A 21,204-nucleotide genomic window follows, 5' to 3' on the forward strand; every position below is an offset into this window, starting at 1 on the left:
ATGATGACACGCATAAAGGCAGAGACAGCACAAGCATCGAGTGATACACGTTTGGTGACAGAAGACTGAATCTATGCCAGAAGAACACAGCTGCAAAGTAAGTGAAACCGGCCGCAAACACCGTTATGAAATGTGAAGTAGACGGGCGGTGAAACTGCCATACAGAACAAAAATGTCACAGTGGTTCAAGTACTCCATCGCGACAACGTGCAATGTAATAACATAATGGGCTGCAGCAGATAGATTAATAAGGGCGATGAAAGCGCACATTTAAACAAATAGCTTTCCATTTACACTGCGATTTAAAAAAAAAAAGTTTCCTGTTTGGTTGCGACAGGAAATGATGCTGCCCCAAATTTAGATGAAGATACAATTCATCTAGTAGAAGAGGAACCTTTCATACAAGTAAGAGAAGTGCTGTGGAAAGCTCTTCCTAAGACACAAACAGTAAGCAACTTCGTTCTGTATAAACAATGCCAATTTAATTGTTTGCAGGGTGAATTCAAAACGTCCTAAGTTGACTCCAGTAAGTGCTTCCAACTCTAAGTCAAGTCATAAAAAACAACGATAGTAGTTAAGATTGTCCCATAACGCCAGACTCAAACTTATATAAAGTCAATTTGGTTGTGTTTAGGGACAGAAGATGGACCTTTAAAAGAAGCCCATCAAAGCTATAAGGTACTCTTGGTACTTAGTGGGTTGGTTTATTTAAATGTTTGATAAGGAGAGGCAAAGAAGGGCGCTACTCATTATATATTATTTTGTTAATTACCAGGATTACACTGTGGTCTAAAGGGCACGTCTGTAATCGTCTGCGAGGGACCAACATTGAATGGGACTCTAGTGAAGGTGTCATAATTAAAACATACCCGAGAGCGAACTTTTATTAAAAAAAAAATTCCCTGCAGTCTGCCTGTCATAGTGCCACATAGAATTTGAATTTTGGCAGGCAATTGTTGAAATTTTGGACTGGTGTAATTAATTGATGCAAATACAACAGTGTTTTGTCCTTGTTTTTGATTATAATATGTTTTTGTAAAATGTTTTTCATACAATTTTAATTCGCACAATATACTGAATGAAATGTGTATTCCTCCTATGCATCAAGAGTAATGAACAGTTGTTTGAAATGAAGTTGAATCAATACAAATATGAAAGTAAAGTACAATGATTTTTTGTGTTGTATTTCGAATCTGCAGTATTAATTAACAGTACTGAAATTGGTGGCCTGGTACCCCTTGTTTGAAAAAAACTGTCCCTGATGGGCAGGATATCCCTGATGAAGATGATCGCCCTGCCACGTTTCCTTTTTCTATTTCTAAACATCCCTATGGTCCTTTCGAAACAATTCTTTCACCGTTTACAGTTGTTAATGGTCCGGCTGGCCGGGGCGGGTAAACAGCCCAGAGTGGCCTGGAGGATACTATCCTTACCATATGCGATGGGGGGTTTGTGTGCTCCTGACCTTGAATTGTACTACAGGGTGGCCGAGGGCTCCCATGCATACCATTGGATAAACAGCCCTACTGATATTCCGCACTTGCAGATAGAATCCATAGTGGCTGACCCTAAGCCTCTCCTGTCTCTTTTATTCTCCCCTCAGGATATACGCACAAGCATATTGGATTCACTTGCCTCGGTCACCCACGCCTGGCGCAGTATACTTAACTCCCTCGCTGCTAACTTACTATAACCCCGTCGGCCCGCCTGGAGTGGTGCTACTGGTTGGCACCGTGCAGGGATTGAGGTGTTATTGAGGCGCTAGGGTCGCTCAAAGTACATTCCATAGGGGATCTTTTTCATGATGGGGTTGCCCGTCCTGCAGAGGATATTGTGAGTGAGGTGAAGTCGCCCTCAGCTTTGGCGCTGTTTCAGCTACATAGAACAAGGCACTTCTTAGGGCGCTCCTTGGAGAGAATATGGCTGAGCCTCCAGAGGTGCTGCCCCTGCCGGTGATTGTTAAAGCGCCTTCTCCGACCAGGCTGGTGTCTAGACTTTATCAGACGGTATTAACGGCCAGCGATTGCGCTTACTCCAAACCACGTCTCGCTTGGCAAAGGGACCTTCAAACGGAACTCTCAGAAGATATATGGCGATATTGCTGTCTGAGTTCAAAAAGAATATCACTTAACGGACGCCACCGACTGGTCCATTTTAAATATATTAATAGGGTGTATTACACCCCCGAACGGCTCCATCGTTATGGCCTTTGTGAAGGGTCGCGGTGTGACCGCTGCGGTGTGCTGGTTGCTGACTTTTTTCACGTTGCATGGAAATGCCCTGGGATTGCTCGGTTCTGGGGGTGGTTTTGCTGAGGTTAGCCGTGTTTCAGGTCTGGATCTAACTCCTGATCCGCTCTTGGCGATACTGGGTTACTCAAAATTGCTCCCAAAGTCGCTTAGGCGACTGGTAGACATGGTTTTCCTTTCGGCTAAACGCTGCAGTCCTATCTGTTGGATGCATGGCCCAACCACCACTTTGGTGCAATGGTCGAGGGACATGATTTACTACTGTACACAAACCGAAAAGTACAGCGAGCTGCTTCCCCCACGCAGTAGACCCAACAACTTTTGGTCCCTCTTTGTCACCAATAAGCATACCTCGGACAGCCCTGACAGCTCGGACTCGGACTCCCAGACAGTAGCTCCCCCTACTGACGTTGACCCTGATGCATAGTGACCTTCTTAGAAGATTATGGGCGGTGCCCCCTCTTCGGTCCCTCCCAAGGGGTGGGACATGACTGTGTTGCCCTACGAAGCTCCATGCGTTTCCTGGTCACTACACTTGTTTTGTGCAGGTGTTGTCAGCTTTTCCACTTCAAGATGCAGTCATGACGTTTATTGTGATACCTCAATGTATACTACTGATATCTGGAGCGTAAGTGTATGTTCATACCCCTGATTTTGCAAAGCTGTGTTTGTTAATGTTAATGTTAATGTTATTGCCATTTATAGAGCGCACTGTTACCCAATGGGTGTCCTGGCGCTACATTGGGTAGCGCCAGGACACCCAGGCCAGATGTAAATAATCTTTGATTTTTCTTTCATTGGAGATTTCTAATAAACATAATATTAAACTAACAAAAAAAACAAAACAAACATCCTGTGACAGGTTTTGGGTTCACAACCCTCATCAGCCAGGCTATCTTAAATCCAGTGGCAAAGTAAGCAAGGGACCCACGTCTGGGCATACCCTGACAACTTAGGGCAAAAAAAGCGATACCAAAGGGGATGTTGGACGGAGCGGTTGAGCAAATCAAACACTCACCCCCAGTCAACTGACCTGGGTTTAATCCATCAGCATTCTTTATCTCACTCCACCACCCCAGTTCAGACATGGCCATATGCAAATCAGTCTGTCTTACCCTGTGCCTCATGGGAACAGTCCAGCCCAAACTGCAATATGGCCATGTCTGAACTGGGGTGGCGGAGTGAGGTAAAGAATGATGATGGAGTAAACCCAGATCAGTTGACTGGGGGTGAGTGCTTACCAAGTTTAACACTCTGTCCATCATCCCCTTTGGCTTTGCTTTGTTTGCCCTATGTTGGCAGGCTATGCAAAGATGTGGGTTCCTTGCTCATTTTGCCACTGGATTCAAGCTAGCATGGCTGATGACGACTGATTAGCCAAAAACCGGTCCCAGGATGCTTTTTTCCAGTCCAGGGAAGACATGGCTTGGCAGTTCGGGCTGAACTGTTCCTATGAGGCACAGGGTCAGACTGATTTGCATATGGCCATGTCTGAACTGGGGTGGCGGAGTGAGCTAAAGAATGATGATGGATTAAACCCAGATCAGTTAAATGGGGGTGAGTGCTTGCAATGTTCAATACTCCGTCCATCACCCCTTTGGTTTTGGAAGGTACTGTTCGAACATCGAGACCCAGTGTCTTAGCTGGATGGGCTTTTCGGACTGGGCAACACAATGTTTGGGGGCGGTGGAGGTGAGCAAGTTGTGTCTGTCAACTACCACCATTCTCTTGCCCCACAAGTCGTCCGTTGGCTGCCAGGCCCCCCCCCCCCGAACCCATCTGCAGTCATCATCCCCCCGCTATTACCGGGACCGGGCAGCAAACATAGGGTCTGCCCCGTGTGGCAGTAAGTCTAGCTGTGCCACTGTTGAGTCCATTACGAGCAGTGCTTTAACCCCTTCCATGCTCATGACGGAAAGGTTCCGTCATGAGCGTCGGTTGGTCTGTGCTTATGACGGAACCGTTCCATCATGGTTTCATAGACCCAATGGAACGTTCAGCACAGCGCAAACATTTGCGCGGCGCTGAACGGGTTAAATGGGAAAAAATAAGTGCAGGTACTCACCATATTGAGATGTGGGGTAGGGCTTGGGCGGAAGGGGGCTATGGAGGTGGGGCTACACGCAGTGCTAAGGGATCCGGTCAGGGGCACATATTTAATTTGCTTGAGATTTTATTGGTGAGCAAAACTAGTAGTAACCCACATTCCTATGTATATAAAATACAAATCTGCGACCAGCATGTTACATGTGTTTTGCATCAAGCACATGAACCCTCTGTGCTAATTTACAAGTCAAAACTGTTATCAGATAAAGCACAGATCTTTTCGGCAAGTACTTTTTTTGGAGTTTGAAAATCGGAATATGTGCAGGTAACCTAATTATTGAAATTGGGGTCGAGCTTATAATGTGCCAATGGCGACAACACCTCACCTGACCTCCAGCGAGGCATCTGAGCCTTTGCACACTCCCACGCCCGCCTGAATCCGATGGCCTGGCAGAGAGTAAGCTGAAACAAATTGCCTCTGCACTGGGCTAGCCCTTTAGGACTGACGTGGGAATGGCCTAAAAGGTAGAGCAAAACCTGGCCTGAGGGAATTGCAGGAAGAAATGCAGAATAGCACTGCTTGTGAGGTCTGGGCTATTGTGAAGATGGCCCAAAACTACAGCCACAAAACTTGCCTCTCACTCGACTCAGCTCCCCACCTCTAAGCAGAGCATTTTGTGCTACAGCCAAATTCCATGGTGGCCTAGTCAGTTGGCCATAATGGGGGCTGGGTGGCCAGTAGGATATTGTGGGTGGTTGTCCTCCATGAAACCAGCCCACAGCCGAATGTGCACTTTGACAATCCATCCCTGGCTGCTGCCCTCATCACTAACCTTGATTCCCACCAGCTGTGTAACATTTTCACTTAACCCACCTTCCTCCTCATACTGACATAAAAAATAAGTGCAGCCCTACTCTGCTATGCCAGCAGGAAGCATTCTCTTAGATTTCCCAAATTGACAATGTGCCTATTAGCAAGCCCTGCTCACACAGCTACAGTGCTTGACACTCCACAGAGCCTGAGTGTCAAATACCACAGTGTGACTGGGGCCCCTCCCAAACTGCCTGCCAGCTCTGAATAAATGCCATGGGGTCGCCCTGCAGCTACCACATGAGGGCAGATTAGCACTCGATTATTAGACCTCGGCACAGAAACAGACTGATTCATCAGGTCTGTCTGGCTTCTTTTTGTACAAGCCAAATTTCACTGAGCTTGGCTTGCTACACCATGAGTACAGGTACTCTCTGGGGACACTGAGAAGTTCCGGTACTCAAGGGCAGAAAATGTAGAAGTGCAGGTACTTAGTACCGGTGAGTACTGGCCCATTTAAAGCATTGATAACGAGCCAAGCTTTGAAATACAATCATCCTGCCACCCTCACTCTAGCCCATACACTAAGAGGTGAAAACAAAGCCTTATTTGAGGCAAATGGGAAAGACAAATAAACGCCTACTATGTGGCTGCTTAGTACAAGGTGAAACTGGTAAACCTGGCTAATTTGCAGCTTTCCCACCTAACTCGTGTGATCTTAGGCAACTATTTCATTTCACAATTCACCTTTTTCTTCATTATCAAGGCACGTCGGGGCACATGCATCAAAGGAAATTGCATTCGCAAATGGTGCGAATCGCAAAATTCGCCCGTTTGCGAATGCAATTCCCATTTTTGGGATGCATTAACATTTTTGTAATTTTCGCAATTTAAGAAATCAAAAAAATGCGATTTCTTAAATTGCGATTGCATTTAAGGAATCTCAAATTGAGATTCCTTAAATGCAATGCATCAAAATCTAAAAATTTGCGAATTCGCAAATAAGGGGAGCAAATTACCATGAAGTTGACCTTCATGGTAATTTGCGAAAACTTTGAAAAATGCACTAAAGTTCATTTTTCAAAGTTCCATTTTACACATACACATGCCCTTGGGGCATGTGAGTGTGCAAAATGTACTTCTAAGCAGATTTCAGGGGTGCAACAGGGTGTCCTTTGGACATCCCTTCACCCTTGAAATTGCATTCTTAATTTGCGAATTTCTAATGGTGAATTGCAAATTAAGAATGTCTTTCCATTCATTCCTATGGGCCTCTAGGCCCATAGGAATGGATGGGGAGGTATTCCTTAATTGCGATTCTCAATTAGAGAATCGCAATTAAGGAATTTTAAGAAATCGCTATTTTTATAGCGATTTCTTGATGCATTGCAGTTTGCAATTCCTTAATTGCGATTCCTTATTTTTCGCAATTAAGGAATCGCAAAATGCAATATTGATGCATGTGCCAGGAAGGCTCTTTCAAATATGTGAGCTCAGAATACAAGGTTTGCCAATACCTATTGTGTTTGAATTAATAGACTATATTAATGTTGCTTTATAATAATCTGGGCCACATAAAGGGTTCACATGATGACAACTGTCTCCCCTTTTAGCTCACTAATGGCGCTTCAGCCAGTGTGGGAACAGGATCATCACTTTAAGTATGTACTTCTAAGTGCAGTGCTATAATGTGACATTTTAATGTCAAAGCGCCCACATGTAAAAGAATTTTGAAGAGACGTTATCATATTGTAATGATTTACATGGCAAACATGTTCAGGGCTCGGCTCAAGTTCGGCTCCCCCTATTAATCTGTTGGCTCGCCCAACTCTATGGCCACATGCCTTTCAAGAGACATAGTGAGATTCCCCAGGTGCACATTCTCATCACATTATAATAACAGCAATATGTATTTTTGTAGTTTATTCTCCTCTTTCTGAAAGTAAGTTAAGTAGTACTGCAAGTAGAAAAGAGACACCCCTCCCCCCCCTATAGGGTCAATGAACAGTTCCAGCTTAGCACAAAAAATGAAACCGTTCTTTGTTCATTGTACCTTTCATAAACTACAGAATCCAATTAATTAACACAGTTATCCCCTTGCACAGAAAGAAGTTGCATAACGTCCTTTAATCTCCATTAATCATGGCGGGCTCTTAATCACGTGAAACTTCCGGTTTCCTTAACCAATGGCAAACCTGGGAAAAGCAAAACAAAAATTAGAAGAGCAGCTTTTACGCTTTTCCCTCAGTAGCGAAGAAATTGTTGGCTGCCAAAACGCCCCAGATGAGCAGTTCAGGAGCCCTCGGAGACAGCAGCAGCTCTAGGCCCCAGGCTCGCGCCCTCCGCATCATGGCGCCCACGACTCTTACCGCCTACCATTTCGTTGCCTTCCTCTGGTATTTTCTCATAACATGTTTGGTTTCGGCGCTGAAGACAGACCACCAACCCTCTGGAGTGTTCCAGTACGGCGGGCAGTGGAAATACCTAACGATTCTCAATGTGGTAAGCAGACTGTGCTATATATATATATATATATATATATATATATATATATATATATATATATATATATATATATATATATATATATATATATATATATATATATATATATATATATATATATATATATATATATATATATATATATATATATATATATATATATATATATAGGCGCAGGCGATATTTGCTAATTCATAGCGATGATAACGCCTTTGTAACATAAGTGTCTCATGATTTGATTTACTGTTTAAGTCCAACGGAGGGGATAGTTCCTCTTATATATTTCTTTAACCTCCGAAATTTCATATACATAACCCTTTCTCTACGTTCACCCACTTCTTTTGGTCAGCTCGTCAAGCTTTTCCTCACACACCTGGGGTCCAAAAGGGCAGGGTAGTTGCGATTATACCGCCATCGAAATATTACTACACATTAGGCTGCAGATGAGAAGTAAGTAAGTAACATGTGGGAACAATGGGGCATATGTACAAGGAAATGGCGCAGCAGCTAACGTTACAGCACGCGCTGCCTCATTTAAAAAACGCAGGGGTGCGCTGTCCCCTGTGTTTTCCCTTGCGCTGGGGCTAAAATTATCTGCCTAGCTCCAACACAGACACCCTTGCGCCACAGTGCAAGGGTGCCTATGTTGCAGGGATGATTGTTTATGTGGAGGAAGGCGCAATGCCCTGCGTCATATTTACAAAGTGGCTTTAAGCCACTTTACATGGCTTAACGCCATTTTATAAATATGGCACCCTTTCAAGCAGGCATGAAATGGGTGTTGCTGTGGGTGTTCCACCACAACACCCATTGCTTTTTTACGCTGTACCAGATTTACAAGGATCTGTAAATCTGAGGCAGCGCCAAAAACTAATGCCATGTAAAAGCAGGTGTAAGATTGGCACAGCAAGGACAAATCCTTTCATTCTCATTTTATTCTGCAGCACACATAAAAAGAGCAAAACATCATTAATGATTGTTTATGTGCAGGAAGGGATACCTTCCTGCACCATAACAATCATTAATGACGTTTTGATTTTACTGTGTGTGTTTCTATGTGTGCTGCATTCTGCCATGTCTGAACTGGGGTGGTGTGGAGTGCAAAAAATCGATGGATTTAGGCCCAGATCTCTGTATTGGGGTTAATGTATGACATTGTTCCGCATTCTGTCCATCAACTGTTATTTTTGCATGTGTCACCCCGAGTGGGATGGGTATGCTCAGACGTGAGTCCTGTGCTCTCCTCACCACTGGAGTCAAGCTATCCTGGCTGATGACGGCTGATAGCCGCAACCGGTCCTAGGATGCTTGATTCCGGTCCAGGGAAGACATGGCTTGGTAGTTCGGGCTGGACTGTTCCCATGAGGCACAGGGTCAAGGCTGATTTGCATATGGCCATGTCTGAACTGGGGTGGTGTGGAGTGCAAGAAAACGATGGATTTAGGCCCAGATCTCTGTACTGGGGTGAATGTATGACATTGTTCTGCATTCTGTCCATCAACTGTTAGTTTTGCATTCTGCAGCACACATAGAAACAGAAAAACGCCATTAATGATTGTTCATTAATGGCGTTTTGCTCTTTCAATATGTGCTACAGAATGCAGTGCAGATAGAAAAAGCAAAAATGAGGAGAAATAAAGTATTTCTCCTCATTGCGCCAATCTTACGCCTCCCTTTGTATGGCGTTAGTTTTTGGCACTGCCTCAGATCCTTGTAAATCTGGGGCAGCGTCAAAAAGCAATGAGTACCGTGGTGGAACACCCACAGCAACACCCATTGCACGCCGCTTTCATGCAGATACCTGCGTGAGAGGGTACCATATTTACAAAGTGGCGTTGCATACCATATTTACAAAGTGGCGTTAAACCATGCAAAGTGTCTTAACGCTGCTTAGTAAATATGATCAGGGTATTGCGCCACTGGAATGTCGAAAAAAGTGGTGTTCTGGTGGAGTTCCAGTGCTGCAATCCCCTTGTAAATACGCCCCAATGTTTCTGCAAATGTGCTTAGCACCACCCTTCTGCAGGTGCTCAAAAGCATGTGATTCAAGTGCAGAGAAGCGGTATTACAGAATTTCTTGATGCGATTACAATAGCAAAATCATGTTGAAAGCATGGAAATCTACTTACAACTCATTCAACATTTTAAAAGTGCGATTTATCATTTAGGGCCTGGGTGGCACATAAATTGCGAGCATAATTCCACAACAAAGGTTTCTCAAAATATTGCATCAAGAGTGAGGCTGCAGTAGGGTTTGATGGGCGCATAAGTGGAGTCTTGGAGCACTGCCAGGAAGGGGACTGAACCCATCGGCAAATGCTGATTAGAGTTTACTCTTAATTTGGAGAAAAATGATCACAACCCTGCTGTTTTCCACTGACAAATTTATCCAGTCAAAGTTTCAATAAATTCATTCATGTACATTTTTGAAGAGACACCAAACTTTATTGATGGGGAAGTAGGTTTAATATATGAGAACATCTACATGTACATCCATGCGACCTGTAGGCAGGCACAGCATAACTGCTTCCAACTGCCCACCAAGCCTACATTCCAGAACTCCATGACATAACATTAAAGTGGTAAACCGTATAAAATAGGAGAATATGTAACATTTCGCCCTTCCAAAAAAAATTAATGGAACATTTAAATATAATAACTTTAAGATTTACTGAGATAGATTTAAGTTTGTATCATGTCTAAACCTAATTAATCTATAATAAAGATAAGGGACACATTAAATATAATACACTCTAAGAACACTGCAAACACACACAGAATCGTTCAATTTCAATGATCTTGTCTTGATGCAGAGATTTAATCTGGTCCTCATTGAAACTCCCATGACAACATATGACTGGTTCACAATCCATATAGGGGTCCGCCCTATTATTCTAACATCACTTGGGCTAATTACATGTGAATCAACAAAAAATATAAAGTGATGAAGAAATACATTTTTAAAAGTATTTTACCTCCCGGATTACCTTAAAATAATCGTAGGTGCGTTCACAACCTTCTGGTATATTTATTTAGAGTGTTTCAATCAGGGTTACACTTAACTCCTTCCACATGATTTATACATTTTTCTTAGTGTCGCATATAACATTTATATACATAGAAAAAGACATCAAAATTACATATACATATACTTGACTATAATCAAACATAAAACTACATAAGAATATATATATCCCATACATATATTATTTTCACTTCTCTCGTTCTTCCTATTGATTAATCAAGAGTGGCTATGTTTTCTAATTCCCATTAAGTCCACTAGTGGAGGTAGCCTAAATGTGGTGCAACTTTGAGGTAACCAATTTTCTCCCCAGTTATATCAATTTATCAAGTCCTTAATCCATTTATATTCAATACATAAAAGAGAGGGCTCCTCCATGGCAAATGTCGACGCGTTTCGGTTTTGTTATTCCAGCCTCTTCAGGACAAATGAAAGACGGAGTGTTTGTAAGCAAACATATGTACGAACACTAAAAATAAGGTGACTACAAATCTGTTTGCCCACATAGACACAAATAGAAAATTAGAGTCTAAAAACTCCTTTGCAGAACTCCACCATACACAGTGAGTATCCCATACAAAATCATTCTCAAGTGCTCATTATTAGTATAGTCACAAGAGAGCATTGATAAATGTTTCTACTCCCTAAACACCAATTAACAATCTTTATGAAATGTTCTAAAAGGTGATTATAAACCATGAGAAGTGCAATTAATTAGTACCAGTGCCTTTCATTCACAAATAATAATGAATAAAACACAAAAAACTGTGTAGGCATGCAATGCCATCACCTGAGGAATCGAGATGTCCAACAATGCATATGTTAGTCATGTGGCTGAATGACCTAGCACTTACTGCTGCATCGTATGTACAATCAGGAGGTTAAATTAAGTGAATTCCTGTATTTAACAAAACACCACATCGCTATTGTGTGCGTGCCATGAAGTGGCGAAACAAGATTTCACTACGTGCAGTTCTTACGTAGTTTACAAATCAATGCAGCAAAAATCGAATCAAATCAAAATAAATATGGAGCTTGGACGTTGTGTATAACATACGCATATTACATTAACATAAATTCATTGCTACATTACAGCTAAATCAAAGCTCGCTTTAAGTTACGTTGCCGATATAAAGACTTGAGCCGCGGCCAAAGAACTTACTAGGAAAGTATCCAAGGGTCCCAGTGCATAATATCGTCCATTGACTATCTGTCACTTTTTACATAAAAACATATATACATATCATCATCAGGACCCATATTATAAAGGATATTGTATGCATATATCTGTATCTATAACTGTTATCTACCTTATCAAGCCATTTTACTCAATAAGCATCCACATTTCAGCAACATCATCTAGACCATTTCTAGCTGTACCGTATCATTCTATCATTTTCCCTTCTGTTTTTTTGAGAAGTGTAGTGATGTCCTTGCCACACTGTGAGCCCTGTACAGCAAAAAAGATTGACCATCGTATTTCTTTCTCAGTGTGGTTAAAGTTTTTATAATGGTCCACTAATGGGGCCCCTGTAACATTACATCTTATTCTTGACATATATTGGATAATTATAGTTATTGCAGGTTGAATGGCATGTCTAATATATGTAAGGTCACATGGACATTGTATACAATATACAACATTTCTAGTATTGCAGTTAAGAAATCTGATTAGTCTATGTGTTTTATCATTTATTACAATGGTCTTAATATCAGAAGTAAAATCACAAGCCGCAGAATTCCTACACCTTTCCTACATGCCCTGTCACAGGTGGTAATTCTTGCATTTCACGTATGTTTTTCAATTGTTGGTGGAGAATGGGAAGCTTTCACTAAATAGCTATCAAGATTATTGGCTCTCTTAAAATCAAACAGGGGCTTTGGTAATTACAAAGGTGTCAAAATTCTTCAATTTTTCTGGATGATATTTTTGACCTTATTAGATTTTGGATTATATGACATCACTCATGTCAACGGATTAGTATCTCGATGTGTCTTTGGTGTAAGAAGAGTGTTAGACCTGGCACCTTGGCGTGAGTCTCCCTTCCATTTTTTGCTGATGTACCTCAGATGTTTTGCTGGTATTCGACGCTCAGGGCACTGCACCATGGACAATCCATGCCGCAGTGCAAGTGCTCCCAATGCAAAGTGTATACGTGTACTTGATTTCCATGATTGGCTTATTGGATTTACTGTCAGTCGCCAGTAAAGTGCACCAGGAGTGCCAGGGCGTGTAAGTACCGATACGGCTCGTGGGCCTGCAGCGCGGGTTGCGCCACCAACAGAAGCCGCCTTGTAGAATGTGTCTAAGGTCTGCCATTGCAGAACCTGCGTGCAGTCCCGTACTGTCATGCCGGCTGGGTAAGTGCACACACTTACCAGTTTCTGAACCTTCCCTTTACTTCATATCAGTCACCCCTTTGGTAGGCCCACGGGCAGGGTGCATTGTAAGCATAAGTTAGGACAAGCCCTGATGTGCATGGCATGTCCTAATAGTGAATTACAGCCATTCTCGTTCTTCACTATTGCAAGGCTACCTGTTCTCATAGGCCAGAATGGGCTGCTGGATTATTACACTCTATAATCCCAGTAGACTCAGGGAACATGGTAGGAAGTCAAGTTTAGTACGCCTGAACTCAAAATATTAAAATACTTATATATATATAAAAAGTTTATTTTAATATCCTGTGTTTGCAACCGCTACTTTTAGAAAGTTAGCCTTTTCTTGCCTAACCATCTCTGCCCGCCTCTGCTCGTATGTGTAATTGCTGTCTGGTTTGTGTGAGTGACAGGGCTGGGAGAAGACAGGGGGTGAATAGGAAGATTACACCAGGATGGGTGGGGGGAGTGCTACTTGACTCTGAATGGGCCTGTGCTCTGCCACCTCAATGCCGGCTCCGCCCCTGGGGAGTGGCTGACGACTCTGCCCTACACCTTGGAAGGAAAGAAGGGAAGACCATCAACAGAGTACTCCTGGACTGTACTTGTCTTCACAATGCTGGCTACACCTCCTGCGGAGCGTCTGCGAGGCCGGCCCTGCTCACTGAAAGGAAAACCCAGACTTCGCAAAACAAAGTACTCAAGAGCTGAGATGGACTATGCAAAGGCCCCCCTGGCCGGGAAAGACAAAAGAAACGGTGTATAAAAAGAGGAGCTCCGCTTCTACCAAATCAGATCCAGTTTTGACCACGACGAACCTCTGCCTGACTAGAAGGACCAAGAGAAGCTGAGGAAAGGAAACCTGCAGTGATGCCTTGCTGAGAACGGAGAGGAAAAGACCAGAGAGGACTTTGAAGACTTGTGCCTGAAACGATCTCCAAGGGCTTGATCTCAAGCTTGCCCCCTGACCTGAACCCCAGGACCATTGGGTTCAATTCTGCCTGTACCCGTCTGCTGTTGGGCCCTTAAGTTCTTATTCCCTCGCCGGAGTTGTGACTCAGTGCCTTTGCCCTCCTAAGGTCGTGACAGCTCGGAGCCTGGCCGCCCCGCCGCAGAGAGCCCCGCTCAAGCTTGAGTCGCTCTCTGCTTCAGTGCCAGGCCGCCCGCTCTCCTGACACCTCACCTGCTGTGGAGTGCATTGTGCGCCTCTCTTCTTCTCCCGCCGGAATCTGCACGGAGCGCATCTGGTAGCCTCGGACGGTCCATACGTCAAAACGTACCGACTGTCTCGCTTTGCTCTCCTGCACACTAAGGCCCGTGCCGCACCTCAAGAAGGCCTTCCGTACATTGGTACCAGAGGCCCGGCGGTGCTGCACCTGTCTGCCCGAGAACGCGACAACCCACACAGATCCCAGGTACGACCCGGCATACTAAGAAGAAGTACGTCTCGCAGGCCTGAACGGCGCCGTGAGTTGCTCCAGACCCTGGATCGCCGCAACCCTCTACTGTCCTGCTCACCAGCCTCGCACCTCGAGGGGGCTTCAAGCCGGATAAATCCCTGGAGAACCGCCGGCCTCGTCCCGAGTCCGCCCTCACCTGAGGCCGCGCCTGAAACGCCTCGGACACCCGCAACAAGGTACACTTGAACTCGATCCCGAGTTCACATCGGATGCAGGGTCCACAACGTTTGTTTACCCTGTCGTCCATCATTCATCAACGGGTCGCTTCACCAGTGCGGAGCGCTCATCGACCCTCAGCGTACCTTGCTGCCAAAGAACACTTAAGAACGTTTTGCCTATTGAAATCTGGTGGCCTCAATCGCTAAATGTTATATGGTCTTGTGATAAATCTGCAACTGAGTATTTTTATATAAAGTCTACATATTTTTGATACATGTCCGTTGTGGTGGGTCATTATATTTACTGTGTGTGACCATAAATGCTTAACTAACTATCGCCCTGAAGATTTGCCTTGTCTGCTCGCGCCACACTACCTGGAGGGTGAGCAAGGGTTATTTCTACAGGAGTGGTTCTCTTACCCGGACTAGAGGAGAGGGTCCCTGTTTGTCACAAGTGCATACCTGTGCCAAACAGAGACCCAAGAGTTTCTCTCTTTACTTTTAGAAATGTGTTCCTTCATCACTATATTTTTTGTTGGTTAACATCTGACTTGTTAACATCAGACTTGATACTTTTGGAAACTTATGGTTTTACATCATGGCACAATGTTACTTTCCTTACATTCAACTATTTGCCATCGTCAACACAAATCACCTTCCACTTGGCTTCCATAACCAATTTAGGAGCTGACCACCTGGAATTACCCTTCCTTATACTACCACCACTACTCACTCTTACCCAATCCCCCTTCTTAAAGGTTCTTCAACTCGTCCATAATTTCTCATTGTGTTTCCCCGCATACTGTTCTTGATATTTCGTCAATCTGTCAACCAACACTCGTCCATATTTTACCGCATGTAAAGTTCTTTCCATCCAAGCTGGAACAACAGCTGTACAAACTACTCTCCCTTTCAATAAAAAAGATGGCGTCTCTTGAATTCCAGAATGTGGAGTTGTTCTATAATTCCACAGCGTGTACTTCACCTCTCTATTCCAATCCAAACATTTGCGCAAGGCTATTTGTATGCATTCTCCTTCCACTGGGTTAAATCTTTTAAATAAACCATTCTCACGAGTATTGTCCACCAGAGTTTTGAAATGGTTGATACCTTCTGTAGCAGGGTTTCCGTTCTCCCACAGAACTGTGCACAGAGATCTAGAACCTGGGTGAGTGAGGGTGACCCACAACTCACCTTTGTTTCAGAAATCCCCTTACCAAGCTAGCTACAGTGTCTCATCGGTAATAATAACTTACCAATGACTTAGACAATCCAGAACATGAACTTAGAGTACCTCAGGTATCGTGGAACACATGAACACTCTTTCGTTATATTATCATTCCAAACCGAAACTGGGAGGCAAAGAATACACGTGCAAGTTTGAAATGTTTATTTTTCAATGCAGCATTCTCAAACGCAGTATCTTGTATAATATCAACATACATATTATAAAAATCAGAGTCAGCAGCATAGTCACTAATCCATAGTAAGCAAAAGGTGATAGCATGTTACGATGCAAAAATCTATAGAATTCTGTATCACCTATATTTCGCGCACCCTAATTAGCATATTATATTATATCTAAGAAGGTCTCATCTGGGTTCTTAGCAGGGCAGACCCATACCTCTAATTCTCAGTAGGAGGAGATCACACCAACAGCTACCAGCTCTCTGCATGCTCAGCATCAAGTGTGTTGATTCATTCCCTGTAACTGTATCTTAAACTCGCGTAGAGCCCAATGTTGGCAGCAACATTATTTGTGTTATGTCTAACGTGGTGCGAGGATCAGGCCTTCAGCAACCTTGTGTTAGGTTATTCTTAGAGTGTGCAGTTCTCGGTGTACAGACAGTTGTACCAAGTGTACCAAGCACGACTGATAATGTCTCAATAACATATTATTCTCAAATAAATCACATCTTTCGTCTAGGTTGAAAGCTACAATAACACTTAGGTGTCGTGTGCAAACTCAAGCTGGAAGAAAATATTGTGTTTAAACATTTAATAAGCTTATGCTAACTTAACACAATATATAGAAACGTAGTAACCATATGACACCCCCCCCAATGATCCAAGGACGGTTAAAAAAGGAGAAAACACAAGCTAATACCATATTAAAGGTAAAACATGAAAGCAGAGTTCAATGATATTGAGCCAAGCTAAATGTATGTAAATGTATGTAAAATTCAAAAACAAAAATATGTATGAATGCCTATAGTGGCCACACAAAATATAAAAGTCGAATTTAAGGCCTACTCTCAGTCCATAGGCACAGAACATATGAAAAGCTGATGTTCGTATTGAAAAAGGCACCATTCAGAATTACTAAAAAGTCACGTGCCACAATAACGAAAGTCTTCAAAGTCACTCATGGGTTGAATGAATATGCAAAATAGGTAGCTACAGCTTCCAACATGAAATCACTGTCATCATCCGAAAACAGTTCAGCCATCCAATTAAGCAATGGGAAAAAACATACGTGCTCCTCCAACACCGATTCCTCTAGCAACATCAGAGGACAACTCAGTGGGTTCTCGAGAACGCTATGTGTCAGAAAGTCATGCGCCGCTGCGAATATGTCCCACTGACCCATTAGTCCATGCATCGCTGCCACAGCCATAACCCTTTCGCCAGAACAGACCAACTCGTGAGCCACTACGGGGTTCATCAGCTGATCAAAGTCGACGTCAGGAGAAGTCGGTGAACAGAGACACAAATCAATGGCCCAGTCGAAATCACAGCTCAGGCAATGAAACACAGGCTGGACACATGTGAAATAGGAAAATCTGAACGACAATCCAAAAGCCGTGCTTAAAGTCGCAAGCGGCAAGGAGCCATAGTAATCAAGCATTCGGTTGCGAAACTGCATCAGTAGTGGCTGAGCGTTTCCTTGCGCATGATGGGGATCCATGTTTTATAAAGTCAAATATCACCAGAACGCCTGCAGCCAAAGCCAGCAAAACAGGAAATCCGCCAAACAGGCTTGCGAATATAGAATGAAAGAACGCAGGGATAATACCAAATACTTTTTCGAATGTAGTCACGAGACCACTGCTAACCATTTAAAAAAAATGAGCCAGGCTTGTTGTGGAGGAGGCATTGAAGATTTGATGAACCAGCTCGCAGAAATGAAACGGCAAATCAGTACTTAAAAGTGCTTGCACCTCCGTGCGTGTGTTTGCTATGTGAAGGACATAAGTTTCGCGGGCAGAGCTCAGGGCCACCTGCTTTTGAGACAATAGTGCTCTTATACGGCTTAAACCATTGAACTCAGCTTTCAAGGTTGGTATTCTTGGCCAAATTAAAACATCTGAATTCCCATGCGTGGGTGGATATAACACATTCTTGCAGCAAACCACCCTCTCTGAAACGGTAACCACATAAGCGATACCGGCCTGTAACCCACAACAAAGTTCATTATTCAAAAGTAAATAACTACAGTTGGACAATAAAGTGAACGTGGGAACTATTGCAGGAACTGGTTTCCCTTTCAAAACACAGGCCAAATTGGGTTTGTCCTGATTACAAGAACCATGCAACTGGATGTGTCTGCATATTAGTGAGCGGTCAGGCGACTGTGTACATTCTTCACCATTCAGATTCACTTCATTTCCCTCTTTTAGGCATCTGTAAGTGTATGGTAAAGACCATGTCTCATGGAGGAATGCACTGCCTAATGGTTCATATCGCCCAATGGCTATATATTTCATACAATTTGTAAATTTATACAAAGCAAAAGGTAAGGTGATAACACCATGGATAAGCCATGTAGCAGCAGTCACCTCAGCCACAGAAAAGGGCAAGGATTCTAATTTTTCAATGTGTAACATAGAAAATGTTGCATCTCTCATTGATAGCATGCGCTGTTTTTCAGTCAAATTAAATGGGGCAAATAGTGATGAAACGTTCATAAAATTCCAAGGCACTCGACCAGACTTAAGAGTCTGTAGTGTCCAAGCAAACTGCATCACAGAACGCAATTGATTTTGACCATGATATAACACGGACACTTCATCCTGTACAATGTCAACTACAGAAGACACAATATTGTTCAGCGTGTAAATTCGGGAAGAAAGCGTGTTAATACTGTTATCGACAACTGCAAGCACCTTTTCTAAATTTGCTTGATCAATAGCTCCCAGTCGTCTAGCAGCTTCAATTTGGGAAACTTTCCAAATTTCATTGTAAATCGCATACAGCCATCTCTTAGATCTACCTTTAGCTGGGCCTTTTATAAAATCGTTCAAATCCACATTATTATGTAATTGAGACAGATGTAGTTTGACTGCAGCTAATGTGGAATGTTGCAACCAATTCTGACACAGTTTTCCCACAGAATAAGTCGTGACAGTATAATCAGTTCCAAAGGGGGGATCAGGTCTGACATGTGTGAATCCTTCAGCCAACCCCAGAAAACGACGTTGGCAAGAACCAGCACTCCTATGCCACATCAGCCAACCCTTGGAATCCAAACTGGAAATGTTAAAGGATGAATTGTGCAAAAGAGCTTGTAACTCATGAATGGACAAATCAGTAAAATTACCCCAACCTAAATATTCCTCTAAATCTGGGATGGTCGGTGTATTTAATTTTTTAGAAGTAGCCAATCCAAAGCATGTTGTTTGGAAAATGGATGAATTTAAAAACAACATGTGATTCGGGATGAGACATGCACGGTGCAAAGCCTCAGTGCCTTGTACCTGCCAATCTTTGGTACCCCAAATCGATTTAAGGTCAATTGTTCCTTTCCAAAACTCGTAGCCTTCTATAGCCAACCTGTCTAGAAAGGACTTCGAATACAGCAATTTTGTATCGGTAAGTCTAACTTTGGACATGGACTTTTGTGTCATTTTAAAATAAAATGACTCGGGATTAGATTGATTAAAGTCTGTGAAATAAGTGTATTTTTTCAGAAACGTATTGGAGCTGCCACCTAATGGAGCAGGGAAATGTTCCCATTGTGTAAAATTTACAGCAACCCTCCTGGAATTTGTCTTATGTAAAAAATGATTACCATAGTGTTGAAAACAAAACAAATCACCATAATTAGTAGAATCTGAATACAGATCCTCAGCATCGAAGGCAGCATAATACTTCAAATCAGAAAATAATGCTTCTACGGCCTGAATATCCCAATCATCAGAACGTATATTTTGTTTAATCACATCTCCCATGTTTACTCTAAGCACATTTGGAACATTAATCACTTCAGTGTGCCCATGTATCTGAAACTTAACCGCATCCCACACAATCCCATCAAGGACAGGCCAAGCAGTAATGTTGACTGTATTTAAGTTTCGTTTCAGTCTGTGCGCTGAATGTGAAGAGGAAAGAGGGGCCAATGTTCCATTTAGGTACCGAATTCCTGTTCTTTCTTTAACGTAGTGACCATCAATCAGGCGGAAAAAATAAAACACAAAACCAATTGACATAAAAAGGTAAAATGAAAATAGGATCAACCAAATGTATGTCCATGGGGGAATCAAAACATGTTTTTTAAATAACTTGGCATATTTTGCAATAGTTGAGGGTTTCTTTGAAATTTCCGAAACAGAGTCAAAAGAGAATCTGGATTGGCCTGCCAAACGGGTCTGTAAATCAGGCATCGATAAATCAGCAGGATAAGTGTAGTTCAGCTCATCAATGTTAGTATCAGGAATAGTATTTAATAAAGGACTGGATATGGCAGGCATCTCGAGGGACACCTCCTGTTCTGCACCAGATGTAATAGCCAGCACAGAGTGCCTCACCATGGAAGGACAGGATACAGCCGGTGTCATGCTATGAAGAATCGGCCACCCTGTGTGTCTTGACATTGTCAATAGAAATAAATCTGTTTTCCTTACGACCTGGAAGTGGTGGTAAAATGACTGTTCTTGTGCCCTTCACTCCAAGAACTCGAACCGGTGCACGATATGAGGGACCAAACTCTTTCTTGTTATCGATCTTCTCTCGAACCAGTTCTCCAACTTGGGGTAGCCAGCCAACTACCGGGATCTGCAGCGCATCATCCGATGTGGAGGGCAAATGTTCCTTTGCAAGACTGTCTCTGGTCTTTTGTAGAGTCTGTAAAACATTGCAATGTTCCTCTACGTCAAAGGCCGTGGCCTGGGCCTTGCAGTCTAGCCCATCGAGGTCAGGGACATACATCTTGATACCAAAGAGCACTTCGTATGGGGTCCGCCCACCCAGAGACCTTCTAGGGAGATTATTAAGCGCACGCTGCACGCCTATGAGGTGGGCTAACCAGTTTCTGCCAGTGCCTATAACTCGAGCTGTCAAAGATTGCTTTAAGTCGCGGTTCATTCGTTCAACTACACTATTACCCTCAGCTCTGTAGGGACTCGAAAATTTGACTTGGACCCCCATCGAAACCATAGCATCCTTATATGCCTTAGAGGCAAAAGCCGGACCCTGATCCGAATGGAAGGTACCACAGGCAAAAATTCCCACAAAGACTCGCAAATCCTTAATGACAGTACGTGAATCAGCGCTCCGATGTGGCCATACCCACACAAAGCGTGTGCATGAATCTACTGCTACTAAGATGTACTTGTATGCAGTATCAGAAGAAAAT

The 21,204-nt window shown here is 43.1% G+C and overlaps 1 protein-coding gene across 1 annotated transcript in view; it reads left to right on the forward strand.

Annotated features, from left to right (window-relative positions):
- The first annotated feature begins 7,397 nt into the window (after nucleotides 1-7,397).
- The window catches only part of ADTRP (androgen dependent TFPI regulating protein), a 474,195-nt gene continuing 460,388 nt past the window's right edge, over nucleotides 7,398-21,204 (forward strand). Inside the window, exon 1 of the mRNA XM_086966878.1 lies at nucleotides 7,398-7,608. Coding sequence (XP_086823004.1) covers nucleotides 7,456-7,608 — 153 coding nt within the window. The 5' untranslated portion in view covers nucleotides 7,398-7,455. The remainder of the gene's footprint in view (nucleotides 7,609-21,204) is intronic.

Source organism: Lissotriton vulgaris, chromosome 4_1 (assembly GCF_964263255.1).
Source record: "Lissotriton vulgaris chromosome 4_1, aLisVul1.2, whole genome shotgun sequence".
Classification (NCBI taxonomy): domain Eukaryota; kingdom Metazoa; phylum Chordata; class Amphibia; order Caudata; family Salamandridae; genus Lissotriton; species Lissotriton vulgaris.